The 20,693-nt window shown below is 38.7% G+C and overlaps 1 protein-coding gene across 2 annotated transcripts; it reads left to right on the top strand.

Moving 5' to 3' along the window:
- Positions 1–13,626: 13,626 nt before the first annotated feature.
- On the top strand, positions 13,627–20,489 carry LOC105060836 (rop guanine nucleotide exchange factor 14). 2 transcript variants are annotated; one of them, XM_010944685.4, is made up of 9 exons: positions 13,627–13,904; positions 13,990–14,052; positions 14,526–14,617; positions 16,931–17,344; positions 18,071–18,225; positions 18,315–18,389; positions 18,558–18,833; positions 18,982–19,329; positions 19,612–20,489. In XM_010944685.4, exons 3-9 carry the CDS (start codon positions 14,551–14,553, stop codon positions 19,915–19,917), a joined length of 1,641 nt encoding a protein of 546 aa, XP_010942987.1. In that variant the 5' UTR covers positions 13,627–13,904; positions 13,990–14,052; positions 14,526–14,550; the 3' UTR covers positions 19,918–20,489. The 2 variants fall into 2 exon arrangements, with proteins under 2 accessions (XP_010942987.1, XP_073113009.1); XM_073256908.1 differs by having other exon boundaries at positions 19,658–19,881.
- Positions 20,490–20,693: the final 204 nt, after the last annotated feature.

The raw sequence follows: 20,693 nt of genomic DNA, 5'->3' as shown, positions 1-20,693 counted from the left end.
TCTCCCCATAGTTCTCCAAGTATACGATGTGGATATGGTGTTTACGCACCCTATCCACCATATACCCGAAAAACAATGGACAGATAACTACTGAATACTATATAATAAAATAAAATATCAACTATTAATAATAATATTATTATTATTTTAAAAAGTTTAAATATGGAATATCCAAGATTCAATCTCGATGAAGATCGACTCTTGAACGAAAATCTACGGCTCAATGCAATTTAACTACCATCTTTGAATATGCATTCGAAGATGAATTTCTAATTTATCAAAAAAAATAACTTCGTATTGAAATTTTTTCATCAAAATTTTTAATAGAATTTTTTTTAAAATAAAAATATTTTTTATATTTATAATTTCAGCAGCATACAAAATAGCACATAAAACAATTAAGTTGTAACAAGTAACAGCAATGTGCATTGTGTTTGTGAAAAAAATAATTAATCAAATAATTAAATAATTTCAGTAGTAACACTAAAAAATAATATGTAACAAATATAATTAATCAAATAATATGCATCCCCTCCATACCGGCCCGACTCGGCCCAACCCGCCTGACCTGGCCCAGCCTGCCCAGTCCCCATCCCCACCAGCCCTGGCCCAGTCCACGCCGGCCCGACCCCATCCCCGCCAGCCTTGGCCCGACTCGAATCCATCCCCGTAGGCCCCGGCCCGATCCGAAACTGACCCGACCCGAACCCGACCTGGCCCAACCCGCCCCCGGCTGGCTCGACCCACCCTGTCGGACCGACCCGACCCGGCCTTATCCCCGGACCCATCCTCGGAGGCCCCGGCCCGACTCGAAACCGACCCGGCCCGGACCTGACCCGCCCCAGTCCGACCCGACCCGACCCCCTAGTCCGACCTGACCCAACCCGGCCCACCGGACTAGCTCAGCCCCATCCCCGCTAGCCCGCCCCGACCTCGTCTCTGCTGGCCTGGCCCCATCCGCACCAGCCCAGCCCCATCCGTACCGGCCTGACCCAGCCAACCCATCCACCTCGGCCTGACCCGACCCACCCGACCCCGTCCCCATCCTCGTCCCCGTGCCCGCCGGCCCCAACCCCATCCACACCGGCCCAACCAGGCCTGACCCGATCCACCAATCCACACCGGCCCGACCGAGCCCCGGCACCATCCACGCCGGCCCAGTGGCCCGACAAAAAATAAAAAAAAACAAAGATGGATTACCGACGGCGGACGCAGGCGCCGCCGGCCCGGCCCGACCTGACCCGGCCCGACCTGACCTGCCCCATCGGACTGGCGCGGCCCCATCCCCAGACCCATCCCCGGAGGCCCCGGCCCGACCCGGAACTGACCCGACTCGGACTCGACCTGATCCGCCCCCAGCCTCGGCCCCGCCGGCCCGCCCCGGCCTCATCTCCGCCGGCCCGACCCCGTCCGTGCTAGCCCGACCTAGCCCAATCGAGCCCACCCGGCCTGACCCCACCCGACCCAGCCCACCCGTCCCCGTCCCTATGCCCACCGGCCCTGGCCCCCCGTCCCTGTGCCCACTGGCCCCGGCCCCTTCCACACCGGTCCGACCAGGCCCGACTCGGCCTTGGCACCATCCACGCCGGCCCGGTGGCCCGACAAAAGAACAAAAAAAAAAAAACAAAGATGGACTCGGCCCCAGCACCTGCATCCACCACCGACCCATCCCTGTCGGCATCTCCCCCATCCCCGACGACCCACTAGTGGCCTAAGAACCCCCCCCCAAAAAAAAATAAAGAAAGCTTACCTTATCGGCGGACGTGATTGCAACGATGATGAAGATCGAGGATGGCGACGGCGGCGAACTCGACGGTCAGGAGAGGGGGCAGAGTAGAGAGGGGGACGCGGGGGGGGAGTGCACGAAAGCACAGTGAGGGGGTGGGAGGCATCGGAAAAGAAAATGGGTTTCAGATGAGACTTGACGGGAAGCGATGTATTAGCGATGAAAATTTTCGTTGCTAATAAAAATTTTCGTTGCTAATAATTTAAATAAAAAAATAATTTACGATGAAAAATTTTTTTCATCGCTAATAATATTATTGACGATATAACTATTTTTTGTCGCTAATAGTTCCCGCCAAAAAAAATTTTTTACTGAAAAAATTATTTTTCCCCCCAAAAATATTATTTGCGATGAAACCATAGGTATCGTCACTAATAAATTTTTAACGACAAAAAGTTTCTATTGCTAATAGTTTTCGCCAAAATATTTTTTGATAAAAAAATTTTTTCAACAAAAAAATTATTTACGACGATAAATTTTTATCGTTAATTACATTATTAGTGACAAAATTTCTTTTTCATCACTAATAATTACTAAAAAAAATTCTCATTTTTTTAAAAAATTTGCATTACTTTTTTTTTTCTTTTTAAAATATTGTGGCAACTTCAAAAGCTTCTAATGGTCGATAGATAGGAGAATATTTAAAAATTTCGAGGAATAATATTAAAGCATACAGCTTGAGATCCCCAAATTTTACGTTATAGATAAGATGGAGATAGATAGAATAAAGCAATTATAAATGTAAAACTCTTTTTCTAGCATCCAGCCTTGCTGTTCAAGAACGTCGGTAGCAGAAGGTAATTTTTAGATGTTGTTGTCCTTTTGGGATAATGATGCTGTCGTCTTTTATAACATAGTTCCACCTTAATCGACCATGCCTACTATTAACTAAAACCTTATCAGGGATAGTGTTGTTTAGCTTGGCTGCTGGTTCTGTTGTTTATGCTTAATGTAGGCATTTTTCTAGGCTTCGAAATCATGAATTAGATAAAGAACTAGATCATCAATTTGGAATTTTTTAGGTTAAAGTTTTGATTAGATCCCTAGAATTTTAAATTGTGTATAATCGGATGCATGTGGGTTGGATCATCTCATCTAGGCCTTAAAGTGACCAGCATGTGCTTGTGGCTTGCAACTTTGAATCCAATTAAGTATTTGTTTAGATAGTTGGGTCTAAAATTCTATGAGATGCATGAGCCAACCACCAAATATACAGAATTATATGCCGAGCTTGATCTATTTACCATTATCTAGAACTGATTTTTGAATTCTATAATATTTTGGATCCAACCATTCAAATAAATCCTAAATTGAAATCAATTAAGTCTTTGTTAAAAAAATAAAGAAATTTTTAATATTTTTTTAATTTTATTTTTTCTTATATTACTACATATTCATCTAAATATTCTACATACTTTTCTTGTGCACATATTATTTTTTTAAAAATTATCTAATATTTATTTTTATAAATATAAAAAATTTACTATAATATATCTAAACATCCTTCAATAGAAAAGTTTTTTAAAATTTTTAAAATTTTAAAAAGTTTTAAAATATTAACGATAAAATTTTTTATCTTTAAAAAAGCCATTAGCGATGGAAATCTTTAATTTCATCGCTAATAGTCTAATTTTTAAAATTTTAATTTTTTTATTTTTCAAATATTGACAATGAAAGGTATACATCGTAAATAAGCAACGATTTTATGATGGTTATTCGATTTAGCATCATAAATACTAGATTATTTATGATAAAAAAATTTTATCATAAATTATGTTATATTTTTAAATTTTTAAAATAATTTTATTAGCGATGAAAAAAATCTTCTTTTATCGTAAATACGCTTAATGATTTACGATGAAAATTTTTTACATCCTTAATACTGTCATTTTTAAAAATTAAATTTTTTTTATTTTTTACATATTAGCGATGAAAAATATTCATCATAAATAAATAGTAATTTTTCGATAAAAAATAAAATTTTCATCATAAATAGTTGATTATTTATGATGTAAATTTTTTATCATAAATATTTTATAATTTTTAATTTTTTTTAATTATTTATGATGAAGAGAGTTTGTCATAAATAATTAATTATTGACAATATAATATTTTTACTAGTCGCAAATAGCTTACCTTTTGAATTTTTAAATTTTTTTATTTTTTACATATTAGCGATAAAAATTTTTATCGTAAATGATCAATTTTTGATGATAAAAAAATTATTTTTTATCATAAATATTTATGTTATCTATGATGTATTTCTATTCATCATAAATAATCTTAAATTTTTAAAATTTTAAATTCTTTTATTTTTTTAAAATATTAACGATGAAAAGTTTCATCGTTAATAAGGCTTATTTGCGATGAAAATATTATTTTCATCATAAATAATTAAATTATTTATGATAAAAATTATGTCACAAATAATCTATAATATTTGATATTTTAAATTTTTTATTTTTCTTCAAATATTAGTGATAAAAATTTTTAGTCGTAAATAAAGGTTATTTGCAATGTAAAAGTATTTTTCATCATAAAAATTTTAATTATTTATGATAAAAATATTTTCATCATTAATATTTAGATATTTAAAATTTAAATAATATTTTATTATTTATGATGAAAAAATTATCAAAAATAAATATTTATTTATGATAAAATTCTATTTTTCATCGCTAATATTCTTTATTGGTGATGAAATAATTAAATCATTGTAAATATTTTTTTTATCGATAAAAATTATATTATATCACAAATAGTTTTATTTACAATGAAAAGATTTTCGTCACAAAAAATATCATCGCAAAAAGATCATTTTCTTGCAGTAAGGCATACCATCAAGCTCTTTGATCCGATAGGACCCAGATCATATTACTTCAGAGATTCAGTAGAAATCTTCTTAGTTTGGGACGAGCTTGCTTCATTCGATAGGTTTAGAGACTTCAGCTCAATGCAGGACAAGATCACCACAATTAAAGGTCTTCAGTTTGAATCTTGACTATAATAATGAGCCATCCTTTGTTGGTAAGAGGCCATTTTAATCCAAACTCACTCTCTGATCTCCTCGAGAAGGTTGAGTTCGAGCAAAGATGATCAAAATTTTCTTTCTCGTTGAAGCTTTCCATTGCGTGCGAAGGAAGATCGATCTCTATTGGGATGACAGCTTCTACACCAAAGATAAGTTTGAAGGGCATCTTTCCAGTTGGTGTTCGAGGTGTAGTTTGGTATGCCCAAAGGATGCTATAGAACTTATCAGCCCATAGTCCCTTAGCTTGATCTAGCCTCTTATCTTTGAAGAATTGTCCGATTTATGACTTTGACTTCTCCATTTGATTAGAGACGTCTAACCGAAATGAACCGATATTCAATATGGAGTTTGGAGCAAAAGTCCTTCAGCTTCACATTGTCAAACTATCGGCCATTATCGGTGATGATCATCCTCCGAAGATCAAATCAACAAATGATGGATTTTTAGACAATGTCTTTAGCCTTCTGTTTAATAATCTATGCCAAAGTTTCATCCTCTACCCGTTTTGTAAAGTAATCAATCATCATGATGAGAAATTTTTTTTGACCTGATGCTATTGGGAATGGACCAAGGATGTCCATACCCCACATTGTGAAAGGCCAAGAAGATGAGATCAAGGTGAGCTGAGATGTTGGTTTCTGTTGGATGTTAGCATTTCTTTGGCATCAGTCATATTTGAGGATAAAGTTCTCTGCATCTTTCTGTATTAAAGGCCAATAGTATCTTCATCGGAGTAGCTTGTGGGCCAACATTCGGCTGCCATTGTGGTTGCCACAAATACCTTTGTGAATCTCTCAAAGTGTATATTTGGCTTCGGATAGCCCCAGACATCTGAGCAATGGCGTTGAGAATAACTTCTTGTAGAGTCAGCCATTAAGAAGGACATACCAAAGGGCTTGGTGCTTAACTCTTCTGACCTCTTTCTTGTTGGCTAGGATGGTGCCGTTGCTTAGGTATCCAATCAATGGATACATCCAGCTCGGCTTATCGTCAATCTAGTTGATGCTTAGAACCTCCTCAATACTTGGGACATCTAGATGCTCATTGTAGATTTTTCATCCTAAATTGATAAAGTTGGAAGCTGCTAGATGTGATAATACATCAGCTCGAACATTCTCCAACCTAGAAATCTTTTGGATGTTCGATTTTTTGAAGCTCTAAGAGAGATCCTTTATCTTTTGAAGGTACCTGGACATCATAGGATTTTTCACCTCATATTCACCTAGTATTTGCTAACGACGAGTTGAGAATCGGAGAAAACCTTGACCTCGTCAACACCAAGCTCTTTTGTGATCTTCAAACCGGTGATGAGCACTTCACATTTAGCCACATTGTTCGTTGTATTGAAATTGGTGGCAATGAGACTTACACCGCTTCCTTGAAAATTTGAAGTCCCATCTATGTACAGTATCCACCAGTTATCTTCTATGCTGATCTCTGATTCATGAATAGTGAAGTTCAGCTGTTCTTCAGGGATCATATATTTAATGATGAAATTCATCAGTACTTGTGTTTTTATTGCCGTACGAGGCTGATACTCGATATCAAACTTTTCAAGTTTAATTGCCCACCTCGTCAAATGACTAGATGTATCCAGCCTTTGAAGTATTGCTCTTAGGGGTTGATCAATGAGTATGATATTTGTATGAGCTTGAAAGTATAGTCGAAGGTGCTTGCTAGAGATGATGATCATGTAAATCATCTTTTTGATCCTTGTATATTTGGTTTTCGCATCCCTTAGGACATTGCTAGTGTAATAGATTGGCTTTTGTACATCAATTTTATCTCTGATGAGAACTGAACTAATTACCTGAGAGGTGATTGATAAATACATAAAGAGTTTTTCACCTTTAATAGATTTTGATAGAAGTGGCATCAGCCCTATGTACTTCTTAAATTTTTCGAAAGTAGATCGACATTCCTCAGACCACTTGAAGTTGTTTGACTGTTTTATTGGTTTGAAGAATAGGAGGTACTTTTTAACCAATTTGAAAATAAATCGGCTTAGTGCTGCCATCCTTCTAGTCAAGTGTTGAATTTTTTTTTATTGGTTAGGTGCCTCATTTTCATGAGTGCTCAGATTTTTTTTTTGGTTAGTTTCAATTTCTTGTTAGGTAACCATAAAGCCAAAAAATTTTTCAGAGCTTATCCTGAAAGCACACTTGCTTAGATTCAGCTTCATTTGGTAGCATCTAAGTTCGTTGAATACTTTATTTAGATCAGCGATATAGTGATCAATCTCGATGCTTTTCATTAGCATGTCGTCCACATAGACCTCTATATTTTGATCAATCTATTCCTTAAAATTAATCTTGTTGACTAAGCATTGACAGGTTGCTCTGTATTCTTCAATCTGAATGGTATCATTTTATAACAGTACAGTCCCCATTCTGTTATAAAGGCTGTTTTTCTTTATCTTCGAGTGCCATCTAAATTTGGTTGTAATTAGAGAATGCATCCATGAAGCTTAGAAACTTGTGATCTAAAGTAGCATCAACCAACTGATCAATCATTGGTAGAGGAAAGCCATCTTTTGGATAGATTTTATTAAGATCAATATAGTCGATATAGATCTTCTACTTGCCATTAGCTTTCTTAATCATGACCACATTGGTGATCCACTCCAGATAATGAACCTTCTGAATGAATCTGGCTTTGAGTAGTTTGTCGACCTCTTCATCAATTGCCTTTTGCCTTTCTAGAGTGAAACTTTTCTTCTTTTGTCGGATGAGCCGATAATGAGAGTCAAAATTTAATTTGTGAGTGATAACATTGGGAGAGATACTTGGCATGTCAGATGCCGACCAGACAAATATGTCAGCATTTGCTCGAAAAAATTTGATTAGACACGCTTTGAGGAGTTTGGATAGCTGACTTTCGATCTTGATAGTTCGGTCAGGATCGCTTCTGAGCATCACTTCGAAAAGTTACTCTATGGGTTCGCCTCGATTTTCATCTTCCTCCTTTCTTAGGTCCGATGCTCTGATCGATAGAGTTTTCTTGGACTTGTTCCCTTGGACTATTGCCATGAAATATTGTCTCGCAAGTACTTGGTCACTTCTCATTTCTTTGATCCTGTTCTTGGTCAAAAATTAGATGAGGAGGTGGTATGTTGAGATGATGGCATCATTATGAGGAGTTTGAACTCCGACTACATCATCACTGGAAAAGGAAATAACATCATTGGAAGATGAGTTTGCTTCCCCGATTCATCAACTCTTTAGGATGGATCTTTCAGCTTCTTCTTCTTCTTCTCTTGCCCCCTGTCGCCGACCAGTCCCGAGATTATGTTGATGACACCAATGATTGGGTTCTTATCGAGATTGTCATTCACATTGGTATTCATCCGATGTGGTTCCTCTACTAGACCTTTTTCTTTACTTTGAACGTACTCCTTGAGATACCCCTGGTAGATCAGATCCTCAATCTCATCCTTCAGTTGACGACACTCCTTGATGTTGTGGCCATGATCTCGGTGGAAGTGATGGTATTTCTTTCGATCCCTCTGGCTTGGCTTCACCCTCATCTTTTCTGGCCAGTGTATGTAGTCCCGACTTTTGATCTCCATTAGGATTTGGGTGCGAGGGGTGGAGAGAGGCATGTAGTCATGGAAGCATCTTTGGGGACTCCTTGTCCTCTTTCACTTGCGAGGGCAATTTTCTCCACCTGCCTTGCAAGCTCTGCGACCATCATTGTGGGGCCTCTTATTCTCGCCATTCTTCCTCCCTTCTTCTTCTTGAAGACGGACTTCACCCTCCTTGGCCCGAGTGTATTTATGTGCTCAGGCTAAGAGGTCAGCGTAATCTTTTGGAAAGTTCTTATTAAGAGAGAAAATGAGATGTTCATCCTTAAATCTTTGTTTCATCATCGATATAGCGACAGACTTGTTGAAATTATAGACTTCAAGTGTGACGGTGTTAAAATGCACCACATAGTCCCTTATCCACTCCCATTCTCTTTGCTCGATAAAGAAGAGGCTGTGGTTGTTCTTTGGCTGTGGTCTTTGGCTGTTGAAGTGCATCACAAATTGCATTCTTAGCTACTCAAAGAAGTTGATCGATTTTTATGGTAGGCTAAAAAATCGTACTCTCACTCTCTTTTTGAAAGTCACTGGGAAGGTGAGATAGAGAAGGATATCAAACGCAACTTGCAACATTATGAGGGCTTTGTAATCCTTCAGATCATCAAGCAAATTGATCAAGCCATCATACAGCTGACCTGCAGCATCTTAAACCGATGTAGAATCGGTTCGCTCAAAATCTCTCGAGAGAATGGTGGCTAGGTGTTGAAGCTGAAATTATCGTTCCGTTGATGACCACCTATGTGAAACTTGAAATCTTTTATTCTAGATCTCAAACCTTCCTTTCGAGGCTTCTCTCACATTGGGAATAGTATCGACGTGGGGAGAGGCTTGAGGTGGGGTCCTCCTTGGAGGGCCTTGGTGATCGATCTCGTCAATTGCCTCTTTCGAAACTTTGAGGGCATCGAGGCGAGTGGCGCAGGGCCAGCTTAACTGATCACAATCGTTGGTGCGAAGTTTGGGCCATATTCAAGCACCGTTGCCCTCGTATGGACCCTTCAGCATGGGTCCAGTGGCTTCGTTGAGATAGAACTATTGGGGGAGCTTGTGTCCTCATTACACCATCCTGTTGTAGTTGTTGTCCTATAGTTGCAAGCACCTGGACTTGCTCTGCTAGTGTGGCGATCGGATATGGATGCATGGCGGTGGGCTATCGGGAAGATTGCTCTCTGGTACTCCATCCAATAGGATTGTTGTTTAGTGATGATTGTCGGTGCGGCACTGTGAGATGGTTTTGCGATCGGATTTTCACCATCTTCTTTCAGAAAAATGGGATCAAGCATGCCGCCCTTCCTCTCGCACCCATCTGTTGCTGCGCCTCTCCGCTGGCTAGTGAGGTGATGGAATGGCTGGGAGACGCTTGCGAAGCTAGAGTAGTCGGATCTGAAATCCTGCAAGAAAGTCCATACGCATTAGAGAAAAAAGTGAAGATTTTTTAATGGAGGACCCTCCGATGATTAAGTCAGTAACAGTCAGAGAGGAAGAATAGTAAAAGAAGAAGATGAGAGTGAGTAGAGTTCAGAATCCTCTCATTTTCTCCTTATCTTTTTCTTTTATAGGAAAGTCTATTTGGCGGTTAGGGTCTGTCATAGCCGGAGTGGTGGATGTCAGTAGCTTGTTACAGGATAAGTTGTCCACATTCGAGAAAGTAGTGGACTGTTACAACAGACTGCACACTCATCATCCTCCGTATACTAGGAGCTCTTTGAAGGCGTCCAATCTAGGGGACTGCCTGTAGTGAAAATGAAAATGAGATTGATCGAAGTCTGACAATGCGGACCTCGTTAGGTTATCGATCTCTTGCGGATGATCAGCTGGATGCCAATGTTTGAGATGTTTATTAGATTACATGATGTAGATTGTTATGCCACAATGCTAGGTGTCTGCTATGTCTTCGAAAATTAGATATCAGCAGAGAATCAGATATGATATAATAGAATATAATATATTATAAATTTTTATTAACTATTATTGATAATTATTTATATATTATATTATAAGAGTATGTTATTTTAGATTTTGTCTAACAAATTCTACGACCTTGATATTTTAATTTCTCTTTTCATGGATATCTACAAAAATACTATTAAGTCAAGTACATAATGCATATTCTTCTCTCTTTCCGTACCTTTATCTCTTACTTACATGATTTTGCCTAGACATCCCAAATTAATCAAATCGATGCTATTTAACAAAAAAAAAATATCTCTTATTCATATTCCCAAATCGTTGGATTCAATCATTGGATTCTTTTTCATTTTAAAAATGAGCAAAAATATCACTACTCTTTCTTTAACCTCCATAATTTATATATATTTCTGGTCTCCAATGTTCTAAAAATTTTAGTAATTTATTCTTATACTACAATATGTCTGATTGCTAGTTATACTATATATAAATATATTATTTTTGAAATCAGAGAATATTCTCTCTTGATTCTGACCGTCAATTTTTATATCATGAATGCCTCTCCTATCTATCTCTAAAAGATATTACCCATATGCTAACTTTTACATCATTTACTATCATCATGTTCTTTCTTTACTTCCTAATATCTCTTTTATAAAATTTTCAGACAAATTTTTACTTTGCCTCTTTCTCTGGTTCAATTTTCAAATATATTGTATATTTGGACCCTGTCACTCGCTTCTCCTTCTTTCTTCTTTAAATTTGTATTGCAGGTGCCTCATTGCTAGTAATAGAAAAATAAATGATAATTTTTATTTACAGTATTACTTACTAAAAATAAAATTATTTCTTAAGAGAAAATTATATTTTTATAAATATATTTTATCTAAATGAATATAAAGGGTGTGAACTTTTTTTTTTTTTTTTTTGTAATGACTATTCTAACTTATATGATCAAAAAAAAAATTATAATTGATCAATATCTAAATGATTTATTTCAAATAATGGCTAAATAATAATCATTACTTAGTATAAATTATTTATTTATGAATATAATGCAGACTTCGATGTATGGATATGATGTCTGCACATGACATGTTCAACTTCAACTTTGTGTTTTATTTTTTCTGGGTCTCACCTCTCGCATCCTTTACTACACATAAAGGGAGAAGGCAAACGGACACAAAGCACTGAAAAAAATATAAACTATAAAGATTATGTCTGTAATTTTATTTGAATTGGAGTAGAATATATTAGGTATATCTCTGCATGCATAGGCACCAAACATATTGCAAAAATCACAATTCTCGATTTGCCTCTTACATGCATGACGACCAGGATCTGTTGCTAGCATACATAGTGTAACAAATAGTATATGGGTTGTTATAGGCACCCTTTTTTCTTTTTTTTTGAGGAATTAGATCTTATCATCTAGAATTTTTATTAAGAGCATGAAATATATGCTTAAGCCCTACCTTAGGGAGAGGGAACCAGAAAACAGGTATAAAATACCGGTATTTAAAACCTTAGATTTGATACCAGGATGAACAAAACAGCGTAGAACTGCTGTGGCAGCTCATGCAGGGAACTGCCAAGCCCCGCTGTACAATGCTGTCACCAGTTCCGAAGAGAGAGACAAATCGCTGCTGTTCGTTATATGGTGGACTATAGCTCAAAAGGTTGATGTAAGAGGTGTGGCTGTGCTGTAATAGCTTTGTAACTGGTCGGTTTTTCCTTGGGCTCTTGCTCTACTTTGCACCAAAAAAAGAGAGGCGAATAGAAGTCTCCACTTGGATAAATCATATACAATTGGGTCTGGCTCATGGTGGGGCTCTGCCTGATTATTGCCACCCTAGTGCGAGATCTCAATCCCAGGCCAGTCACCAAAGGTTTAGTGGGATACCAATTTGGTTTTCAAACGGACAGAGTCTAGTGGGCCACCGTCTAGGGATCCCTTCCCTCATTTTTTGTTGGGGTCGCCCATACTTTCCCATGTTCTCACAATGGCCAAGTTAAATGAGAGGCACGCCTCTCTCTCCTTTTCTCTCTCATTCCTCACATCCAGCCGTCCAAGCTCGATCACAGAGCCCTGTTTGAAAAGGTGGTAGCAGGGATGATCAATTAATGCTCTGATTATGTTGTCATTAATGGTGTTATACTTACTGGAAATAATAAAAATATAGAAGTGCGGTTGGTGTTTATGTTCCGGAACGGACCAGCAGTAGTCTCGTGTTTGGGTTTCAAAGAAGAAAACAAAAATTTTAACGCTACCAAACGGTATTATTATAACCCCAGGACGTCGGAGTTACCGTAGCGTGTCCCAGTCTCACCAGTATTGGTCTCAGGTCTCGAGGCGCAGACCAAGACCTTCTTGTTTTCCGTTGTAACAGAGTTGATGATTTATATGTGCTTTCTTCTGTTTTGGGCTGAGTTTACTTGAGAATTCGCAGTGGTATGGTATTTTCACAACCACTGTTATTAATCAATACAATGAACACTGGGAAAATACTAGGATATTCTCGTACATGAATTTGTTGATTTCTAGAAGAATAAAATATAAATTAACGATTATATGCATGATAATACTGGATAGCTTGATAAATAACCTATAATTCATTGATCTGATGATAATAAAATCGCCTATAATAGCATCATTATTTGAAAATCAAGATATAAAAAAAATTGGTGTTCTATCAAAAAAAAAAAAAAAAAAAAAGAAGGGTGTTGTCAGTTTTACACCGCACTTAATTGTTTAACTAAAAAGAGATTTTTTGTTTTTTTTAATGTGGCTAAATAATAGACTTAATTTCAAACTACTAATTTGTAAGGACAAATAACAGAAGTGGTATATAACGGTCATTAGCGAACGTTTGTCATAAATATAATGGCATACTCAGGTCTCGGTACCGTATAAATATGACGGAACTGTAACGGGAGCCGTTATTTTGAGGCTCGGAGTAGGCCGTGAAAACATTCGCTTCAGGACAAAGCACGGCATGAATTTCGTAGTTTGGTCAGCCGTCCGGTTAGGGAGAGGGTTGTATATTTCGCCCAAAAGATGGATTCCCCGTCCTTCGAGCGAATCCACCGCTGAATCTCCCGCCACACAGATCTCAAAACTGTCCGAAATCCAATCACCTATCCGATGCCCAGTTCTCATAGAGATGATGGATGATCCAACGGTGGCTTCGCGCAAAGGAAATGGAATCCTTTTCATCACGTATTGTAGCTAATCCTTTCTATATATATAATGGGAGGGCTAGCATGGTTTTCTTTTTACCTTCTTGTTTTTTAATTCACAGAGGGTCATGCTTTGCGATTTGAGCGCATTTGAAGTCCAACGGCCTTGGATCAAGCACAAGTCCTTCGAAAGGGGCAAAAGAAAAGAAAATATTTGGTACATTTACAAGCATGGTGGACTCGCACTAGGTCGCGAGGAGGAAGGAGCCTCCATTTCTGGGACGGTTACATCGTGTAACCGGTATCTGCAAGCCCAAATCCAATCCTCTTTCTCCACTTCCCTCCACTCTTCTTCCACACCTCCATCTCTCATCATTCCTCTCCTTTCGATGGAAATGCTGACTCGTGGAAACTATCAGGTAACTTCCTATGTATTCCTGAATCCTTTCTCTCCATATTTAACTCCGTCTGCCATCCTCATTTCCCGGCTTTCGTTTTTGGCAGATCCGATAGCCATTAGAGATCTGGCAAGCGGCACCGCGCAAGTGCTTCCGGCCCCAAAATAAGGTCTCTCTCAGCAATCTGGACTCTATTTTTACAATCTTCACGAATTTTGTCCGAGAAATTACTTCTTCGTCGGATTCCGTACTGTTTGGGAAAAAAAAAAAAATCCAACATTTCGCCGTAGTAGTATTTCAGCCTCTTTTTCTGGGTTGCTTCGAATTAATCTAAAGAGAAAGACGGAGCTATTTTACGGATCCGGCTGGGGCCAACATCTATCTTCTTCGCTTTCCTCTCTCCCTCTCTGTTTTTTTTTTTTTTTTGTTTTCTTTGGGAGCAAGAAGGCTTTTGAACATTTTAATATTTTTTTTTTTGTTAGTGACCTTTTCTCTGCATCTCCTTTTTAGAAAAGCTTTGCATCTATCTCCATGACTCCATCCCCAGTACCCCAGCTTTAAAATTCAAATTTTCTTTTCTGTTGCCTTTTTTTTTTTTTTCTGACTGATGCGTGACCTGAGACTCGAATCGCTTTTTCACAGCATCTTAATTTTTAATTATTCAAACATGAGGAGACTGGTCTGCTGTCGCCGCCGAACCAAAGACTTCAGCCTGGATTTCGAGGAGCAAGAGAGTATGTCATCTCCACCCTTGATCTACTGTTTCTCCTGTGTCGACCCTATCATGACCGTCCATTTATTTTTTCAGAAAAGCCTTTAATTTTTTACGCCGCACGTTACCTCCTCCTTGCGCCTTATTTTCAGTCCGCTATTATTTATTTAAAGGGAAAATCTGAGGATGGTGATGTTGCGTCCATGGATTTGAATTGGAAAGGGCAATTTTCATTTAGAGAGACGGGGGTTGGGGGAGCGCGATGTATTTTTGAATAAGCAAGCACCCGCCACGTTTCAATCGTCGGGGATCGCCTGTCTGCTGTTCCGAGCTGCCCTCCTGCTCTGGGTGGTAGGAGTGAGGGGATCAGAGGAGCACTGAGGTCTCAATAAATGCGGCCGTGAGACACGGGATGATACGGTGTGGACTCACACCCAGCATTTAAATCCGGACTATTTAACAGCACCAAATGCTGGCACGCAAGACTGACACCTGACACGGGTTCAATACCTGGTCTGGTCCATGCGTTGGTTCAGATCCATTACCATAGGCTAAGACATAGATTAATACGTGCATGTGTGTGGGTATGTGTATATTTTTCTGACCCGTGGTTAGACTACTATAATATTTGGCTAGTCGTGAATTAAATAGTTCAGTTACTAGCTTTAGTCACGGAATCCAAATTCATGTTTTAAAGTCTACTTCTAGGTTCTTATCAGAAAAAAAAAAAAAGTCTATTTCTAGGTGGTGGCGTTCTCATTTGATGGAAGAGTCATTTCAAATGTGATTTGTGAATGAGCTCGAGATTCTTATCGTCACCCTACGGGGGTTCACGTGGATGATGCGGTGCGCATTGCAGCTGAAACGGAAAGAGTGGGGACGCGGTGGAATATATCCGTTATGGTTTTGTTTAAATAATAATGCGGATTAGAGTAGGCGGCCTGAAGGCCTTTAAAATCTTTGTATCAAAAAAAAAAAAAAAAAAAAAAAAAAAGGCCTTTAAAATCTTTAAATCTGGTTGGCACCGGATTGTGGTCAAATGGTACGTGAACATGAGTTGCTCCTGGGAAGCTCGCGGCTACACTTGTTGGCAACTAGCGCGCAGTGGCCAACAGATCATGTGATCAATCATGTCGGGCCACGCAAGTCCTCTTCAATCTAGGCTTTAGAGCACAAACATCTCTGTGCTTCATAATGGTCCACATATGAATGAAGACAATGATGGCGTCCTATTTCATTATGCATGGTGGTCCGCAATTTTTATCCCATTTTGCTTATGCATCAATATGATAGTTGCTGCACTGGAATGGCCTATTGGCTGGGTCATTAATATTCTTATCACCGTGGATTCTGATGATTCTTCTTCTTCCTCCTCCTAACTAGGTTTTTGCTATTGGAACCATATCTAATCATCATAGGTATCTTGGGATCATATGCTTTCTTTTATTATATATTTTATATTAGACACTGATCAAAGATCTACACAAAGTGATACAAATCAAATGTAATCAGTCGAGCCTGGAGTCGTATTCATTTCAATGCTGAGTGTGGTTAACCAACTGAATGTCAACAGCTCTAACTTTCAGTCTAGGAACTGGGTAGTGGGTACAGCCATAGAGCACATACGCATAAATTTTCATAAATATACCTAACTTGTCTGGACCTGACCTGACCACTGTTTACCATTCTTAACTATGACCAACACCAATGATGGATGATTATGCTGTTGCAAACTTGCACTACTGGAACTGATTTGGAATCAACAAGAAGCACTAGAATTAATTCTCGCAAAATAATGTACTAAAGAACTGCCTTTCCATGTTAGAGATCTATTCAATTGTTCCAACTCTAAAAATAAAGTAGCAATTCTCTATTCAATTACCTTTGCTTGATTTGATAAAAGATGTGGGTTTTGGTAACTAGTAACTGGACAACAGGGCTTTAGTCTGTTTGTCTGCACCCCTCTGCTCAGCACTTCAACTGGGGTGAGGTCCTGAGCTTGACTTGGAATGTTGGCGCTTCCATTGTTATTCTTGAGAAATTATTATGTAACAGGATTTCTAGAACTTGTCAAATTAGCAATAATTAGCTTTTAGCGATGATTAGCTTATGCCCAGGCTCTCCAAAAGAGCACAATTCCTGTGATTCCATTGCCTGGACTCAGTGGGCCAATTCTTATAGTGTCCTTGCAAAATCAAGAGCTAGGATTCTTGGTTAATGGGCAGCATGTGAGGCCCAACATTGATGTCCTTGGCTGCTTTAATGTTGTCTTAAGAGCTGATACCTAACAATTTTACCTGCAACAATTGAATAAGAAGAAAATGCTGACATGCAGGGGTGATGACATACAGCGGCCTTGAGAGCTGCATCATCAACAGTTGCTCCTATGATAATGAGACTGGAAGCAGCGGCATGAGTGGAGCTGATGGCTGTGCTACCATTGACTCCCTCGATGAGGATGCCTCAAGCTGCTCTTCTAGCAAAGATGCCATAGGCTCCTCCTTCTCCTCCCAATGCCTGATGTCAAGCAAGCAGGAGGAGCAAACTCTTGATGAATGGGACACCTTCCACAGCCTCCATCATCTCGGTGTCAAAGGAAAAGCCCCAGTTACTTACAATATGGATGTCTCAGACGTCAAGGTTATGAAGGAGAGGTTTGCAAAGCTATTGCTTGGTGAAGACGTGTCAGGTGGGGCCAAAGGGATTAGCACTGCTCTTGCATTGTCTAATGCCATAACAAATCTCTCAGGTATTGATAAATCCTTCATATACTACTGTCACATGTTTTATGAATTTGTTCCTCTTGAAGTATAGATTTCTTTGCAGAAAGATTCATAATATATCTGGATGATTTAAAGGTGAGCATTAAGAATGATTCCAAGCGTGAACATTAAGATTAGCAGCAGTATTAGCATTCTACTTGGAACTTTAAATAATAATAAGACTTGTGTTGATTAATACCATTGTTATTAAGTCAGTTATTTTAAGTGTGAATAGCATGAAAAGTTAGGGGCTTTGGACATGCTGCAGATTAGCAGACAATTTGTGGACCGCTGTATTTTAATAATGGTCACTCTGTAAGAAATCTAATGACATTATCTCCATGATATTAGTGTCTGTCCAATTTGTTGTAGTTACAAGATCAAGTCAGTACAACTTCAGAATTCAATAACCGTTTTCTTTGTTCAGCTCACTTATTTTGCTTGTTCATTAGAAACCAAAAGGAAATGTCTTTTTGATTTTATATAACTTGCAGTATACTCAGAAAATTTGGTCCAAGTTGTATATTTTAAATAATATAGTAAAGTTAAAAACTACAATTTTCCATGCAGTAGAAACCTATCTTATTGGCAATAAAGTTAACTTGATGGTGAAGACTTCAACTTTGTCTTCTTTGTATATGATATGCTAGCTACTTTGCTTGCTAATGACTCAACGTAGTTCTGGTTTCACTTAACATCCATCTCATCTTCAGCATCAGTTTTTGGGGAGTTGTGGAAATTGGAACCTTTATCTGAAGAAAGAAAAAGCAGGTGGCATAGGGAAATGGACTGGTTGCTCTCCCCTACCAACTACATGGTTGAGCTGGTTCCTGCAAAGCAAAATGGCACTAATGGGCAGATGTTAGAGGTACGAGATTGGTAAATGAAGTATGACTGAAGCAATTTTTGCATTCAAGATCGAGCACCTTTCATCTTATTTTTTCTATTTTATTGCAGATAATGACCCCCAAAGCCCGTTCGGATGTTCATATGACCCTTCCTGCCCTTCAAAAGCTTGATTCGATGCTAACTGTATGTTATCAATTTTACTGTTTGGAGTACAAATTAATCAAGCAACAATGAAAAATAATTGGATAGTTTTCTTTGTAACTGATGCCTTTGTTATTTTTAACATAATTTTCTTTCAATTCTAATTTGCACTAATTCATATGCTGGCCAATGAAAAATGAATTTCTGCAGGAAGTATTAGATTCAATGGTGGAAACGGAATTTTGGTATGTGGAAGATGGTAGCAGAGCTGAAGGGCGGAGCCGATGTGGTGGTATTAGGCAGAGCAAGAAATGGTGGCTCCCATCTCCTCGGGTCCCTGACAGTGGACTCTCCCCTTCTCAAAGAAGGCGGCTTGGTTTCCAGGGGAAGATTGTTCATCAAGTCCTCAAGGCTGCTAAATCAATCAATGAACAGGTCTTGCACCAAATGTCCATTCCAGATGCTATCAAAGATGCCCTTCCAAAGGCAAGCAACCACCTAGTTTTTCTAACTGTTTCATGCCAGATTCTCATCAATTCTTTCTGGTGTGACAAACCTTAATCTACATGTGAATATGATTAAGTTGTGGTTCATTTTCAGCCTTGTACATGCCTTTAAAATTGTATTTTTGCAGTCAGGGAAAACTAGTTTGGGAGAAGGTGTCTACCAAGCTATAGCTGTAGAATCCATTTCAGTCGAGGAAATCCTGCTCTCTCTCAATTTGACAAGTGAACACAAAGTCCTCGAGACTGTGAACCGATTGGAGGGTGCAGTGTTTGCATGGAAGCAGAGAATGGCTGAAGAAACAAGCAAGAGATCGCCAATGCGGTATGCATGGTACTTTGGGAGAGATTTTGGGTTGGAACTTGAAAAGACGGTAGTATGTTCGGAAAGAGCTGAAGCACTACTGCAAATTCTGAAGATCAGATTTCCAAACCTTCCTCAATCCTTCATTGATGTCACCAAGGTGCGATACAACAAGGTGAGATCATCACTTTTGCATTTTGGTTCTCTAAGGGGGACCTTTCCTATATGATTATCTATCCCAATCATAAAAGGTTATGAATATAATGTTAAGCGGATATTTTTAGCCAAGAGTACATCTACACACTCCGTTTCATTGAGGACCCTGCTCCGCATGTTGCTGCTTAAAGGGATCTAGTTTTGTATGTAAAGCTTGTCAGGCTGCATTTGGATTCTTTTGCCGTGATTAGTTTTATACCAGAATGTGTAAAATCACTTACTACTCCTTTCTGTTGTGTAGGATGTTGGTTATTCCATTGTTGAAGCTTATTCCAGGGTTCTTGTAGGCCTGGCCTTCAGCATGCTGTCCAGAATAGGAGACATCTTGCAGGAGGATGACTTGAAGAAGCCCGCTACTCCCATTGCCACTCTCAAGTTTGATTTCACTTCTGACGTATATCTTGCTGGGATCACTGAAACTCCACCAGGTCATATTAAGCGCTCTCTCATTGAACAAATGAACATGGTAGACGGGCGCTACAGCAAAGATAATGAAAGTAAGGCTATGGAGGAACCTTTCTTGGATGACAGTCGACCGAATTTTTAAGGTGATCACTGCATAGGAAGAGAGTTTTAGGTATTGCAGTGTCCGTAGAATGACACTTTTAGAAAAGTATGTACTGCAGTCAATTTCAATCGATGCTTTCGTTGGAAAATCTCTTCTGTACATTCTATATGATGAGAGCATAAAGGTTTCATGATGTCTAAAAAAACTAGGGAATCCAGAGGTTGAGGGGCATCTCAAGGATTTGAGTTTTCTGTGGCAAACAAAAATAGCATCTCCATGGATCTTGAGCGAACAAAACGAACAAAAAGTTCTCAGAAGTTACTGAATTAGAGTGGTGCTTCCACCCGATAAAAGAGGGAACTTGGGACAGCTGCATGAAAATAATTTCAGTCAGTTGATAGCGTTTTAAGGCAGTTGGCCTGGCCTGCGACAAGCCTCTTTGCATGGATACAGCTGGTCATATTATTTCTTTTCCACTTTGCACATCGCAACCTGATTGAGATGCATAGATTTGTAGCATTATCCAAATCAAAGCCGATGTGTACCACCTTCCTCAGTAAATACTTGCAGATATTATAGGGCTGCAAACGATTGAAATCTGGTGAATTATTTTTTAAGCCAGGCATACGGTGCTTAATTTTTCCATGCGATATAGAGATCACCGGCTTATCTCATTATCGTTGTCTATTTTGATTTGAGCTGGATGGAGACAAGTAGAAATCTGACAAGTTTCTGAAGGGCATTTACTGCCTGTACCGGGAACATTGGCCTTTCCATTCTGACTTGATTAAAAAAAAAAAAATCCTTGGGGTATC

This window comes from Elaeis guineensis, chromosome 4 (assembly GCF_000442705.2).
Source record: "Elaeis guineensis isolate ETL-2024a chromosome 4, EG11, whole genome shotgun sequence".
Lineage (NCBI taxonomy): Eukaryota > Viridiplantae > Streptophyta > Magnoliopsida > Arecales > Arecaceae > Elaeis > Elaeis guineensis.
This window is presented reverse-complemented; position numbering and strand designations above follow the sequence as displayed.

Excerpts from the sequence above, each read along its gene's own strand:
- LOC105060836 (XM_010944685.4), top strand. The coding sequence starts at position 14,551 with ATGAGGAGACTGGTCTGCTGTCGCCGCCGAACCAAAGACTTCAGCCTG. Across the intron at positions 14,618-16,930 it reads GGATTTCGAGGAGCAAGAGA|GGGTGATGACATACAGCGGC; the intron begins GTATGTCATCTC and ends GCTGACATGCAG. Across the intron at positions 19,330-19,611 it reads CCAAGGTGCGATACAACAAG|GATGTTGGTTATTCCATTGT; the intron begins GTGAGATCATCA and ends TCTGTTGTGTAG.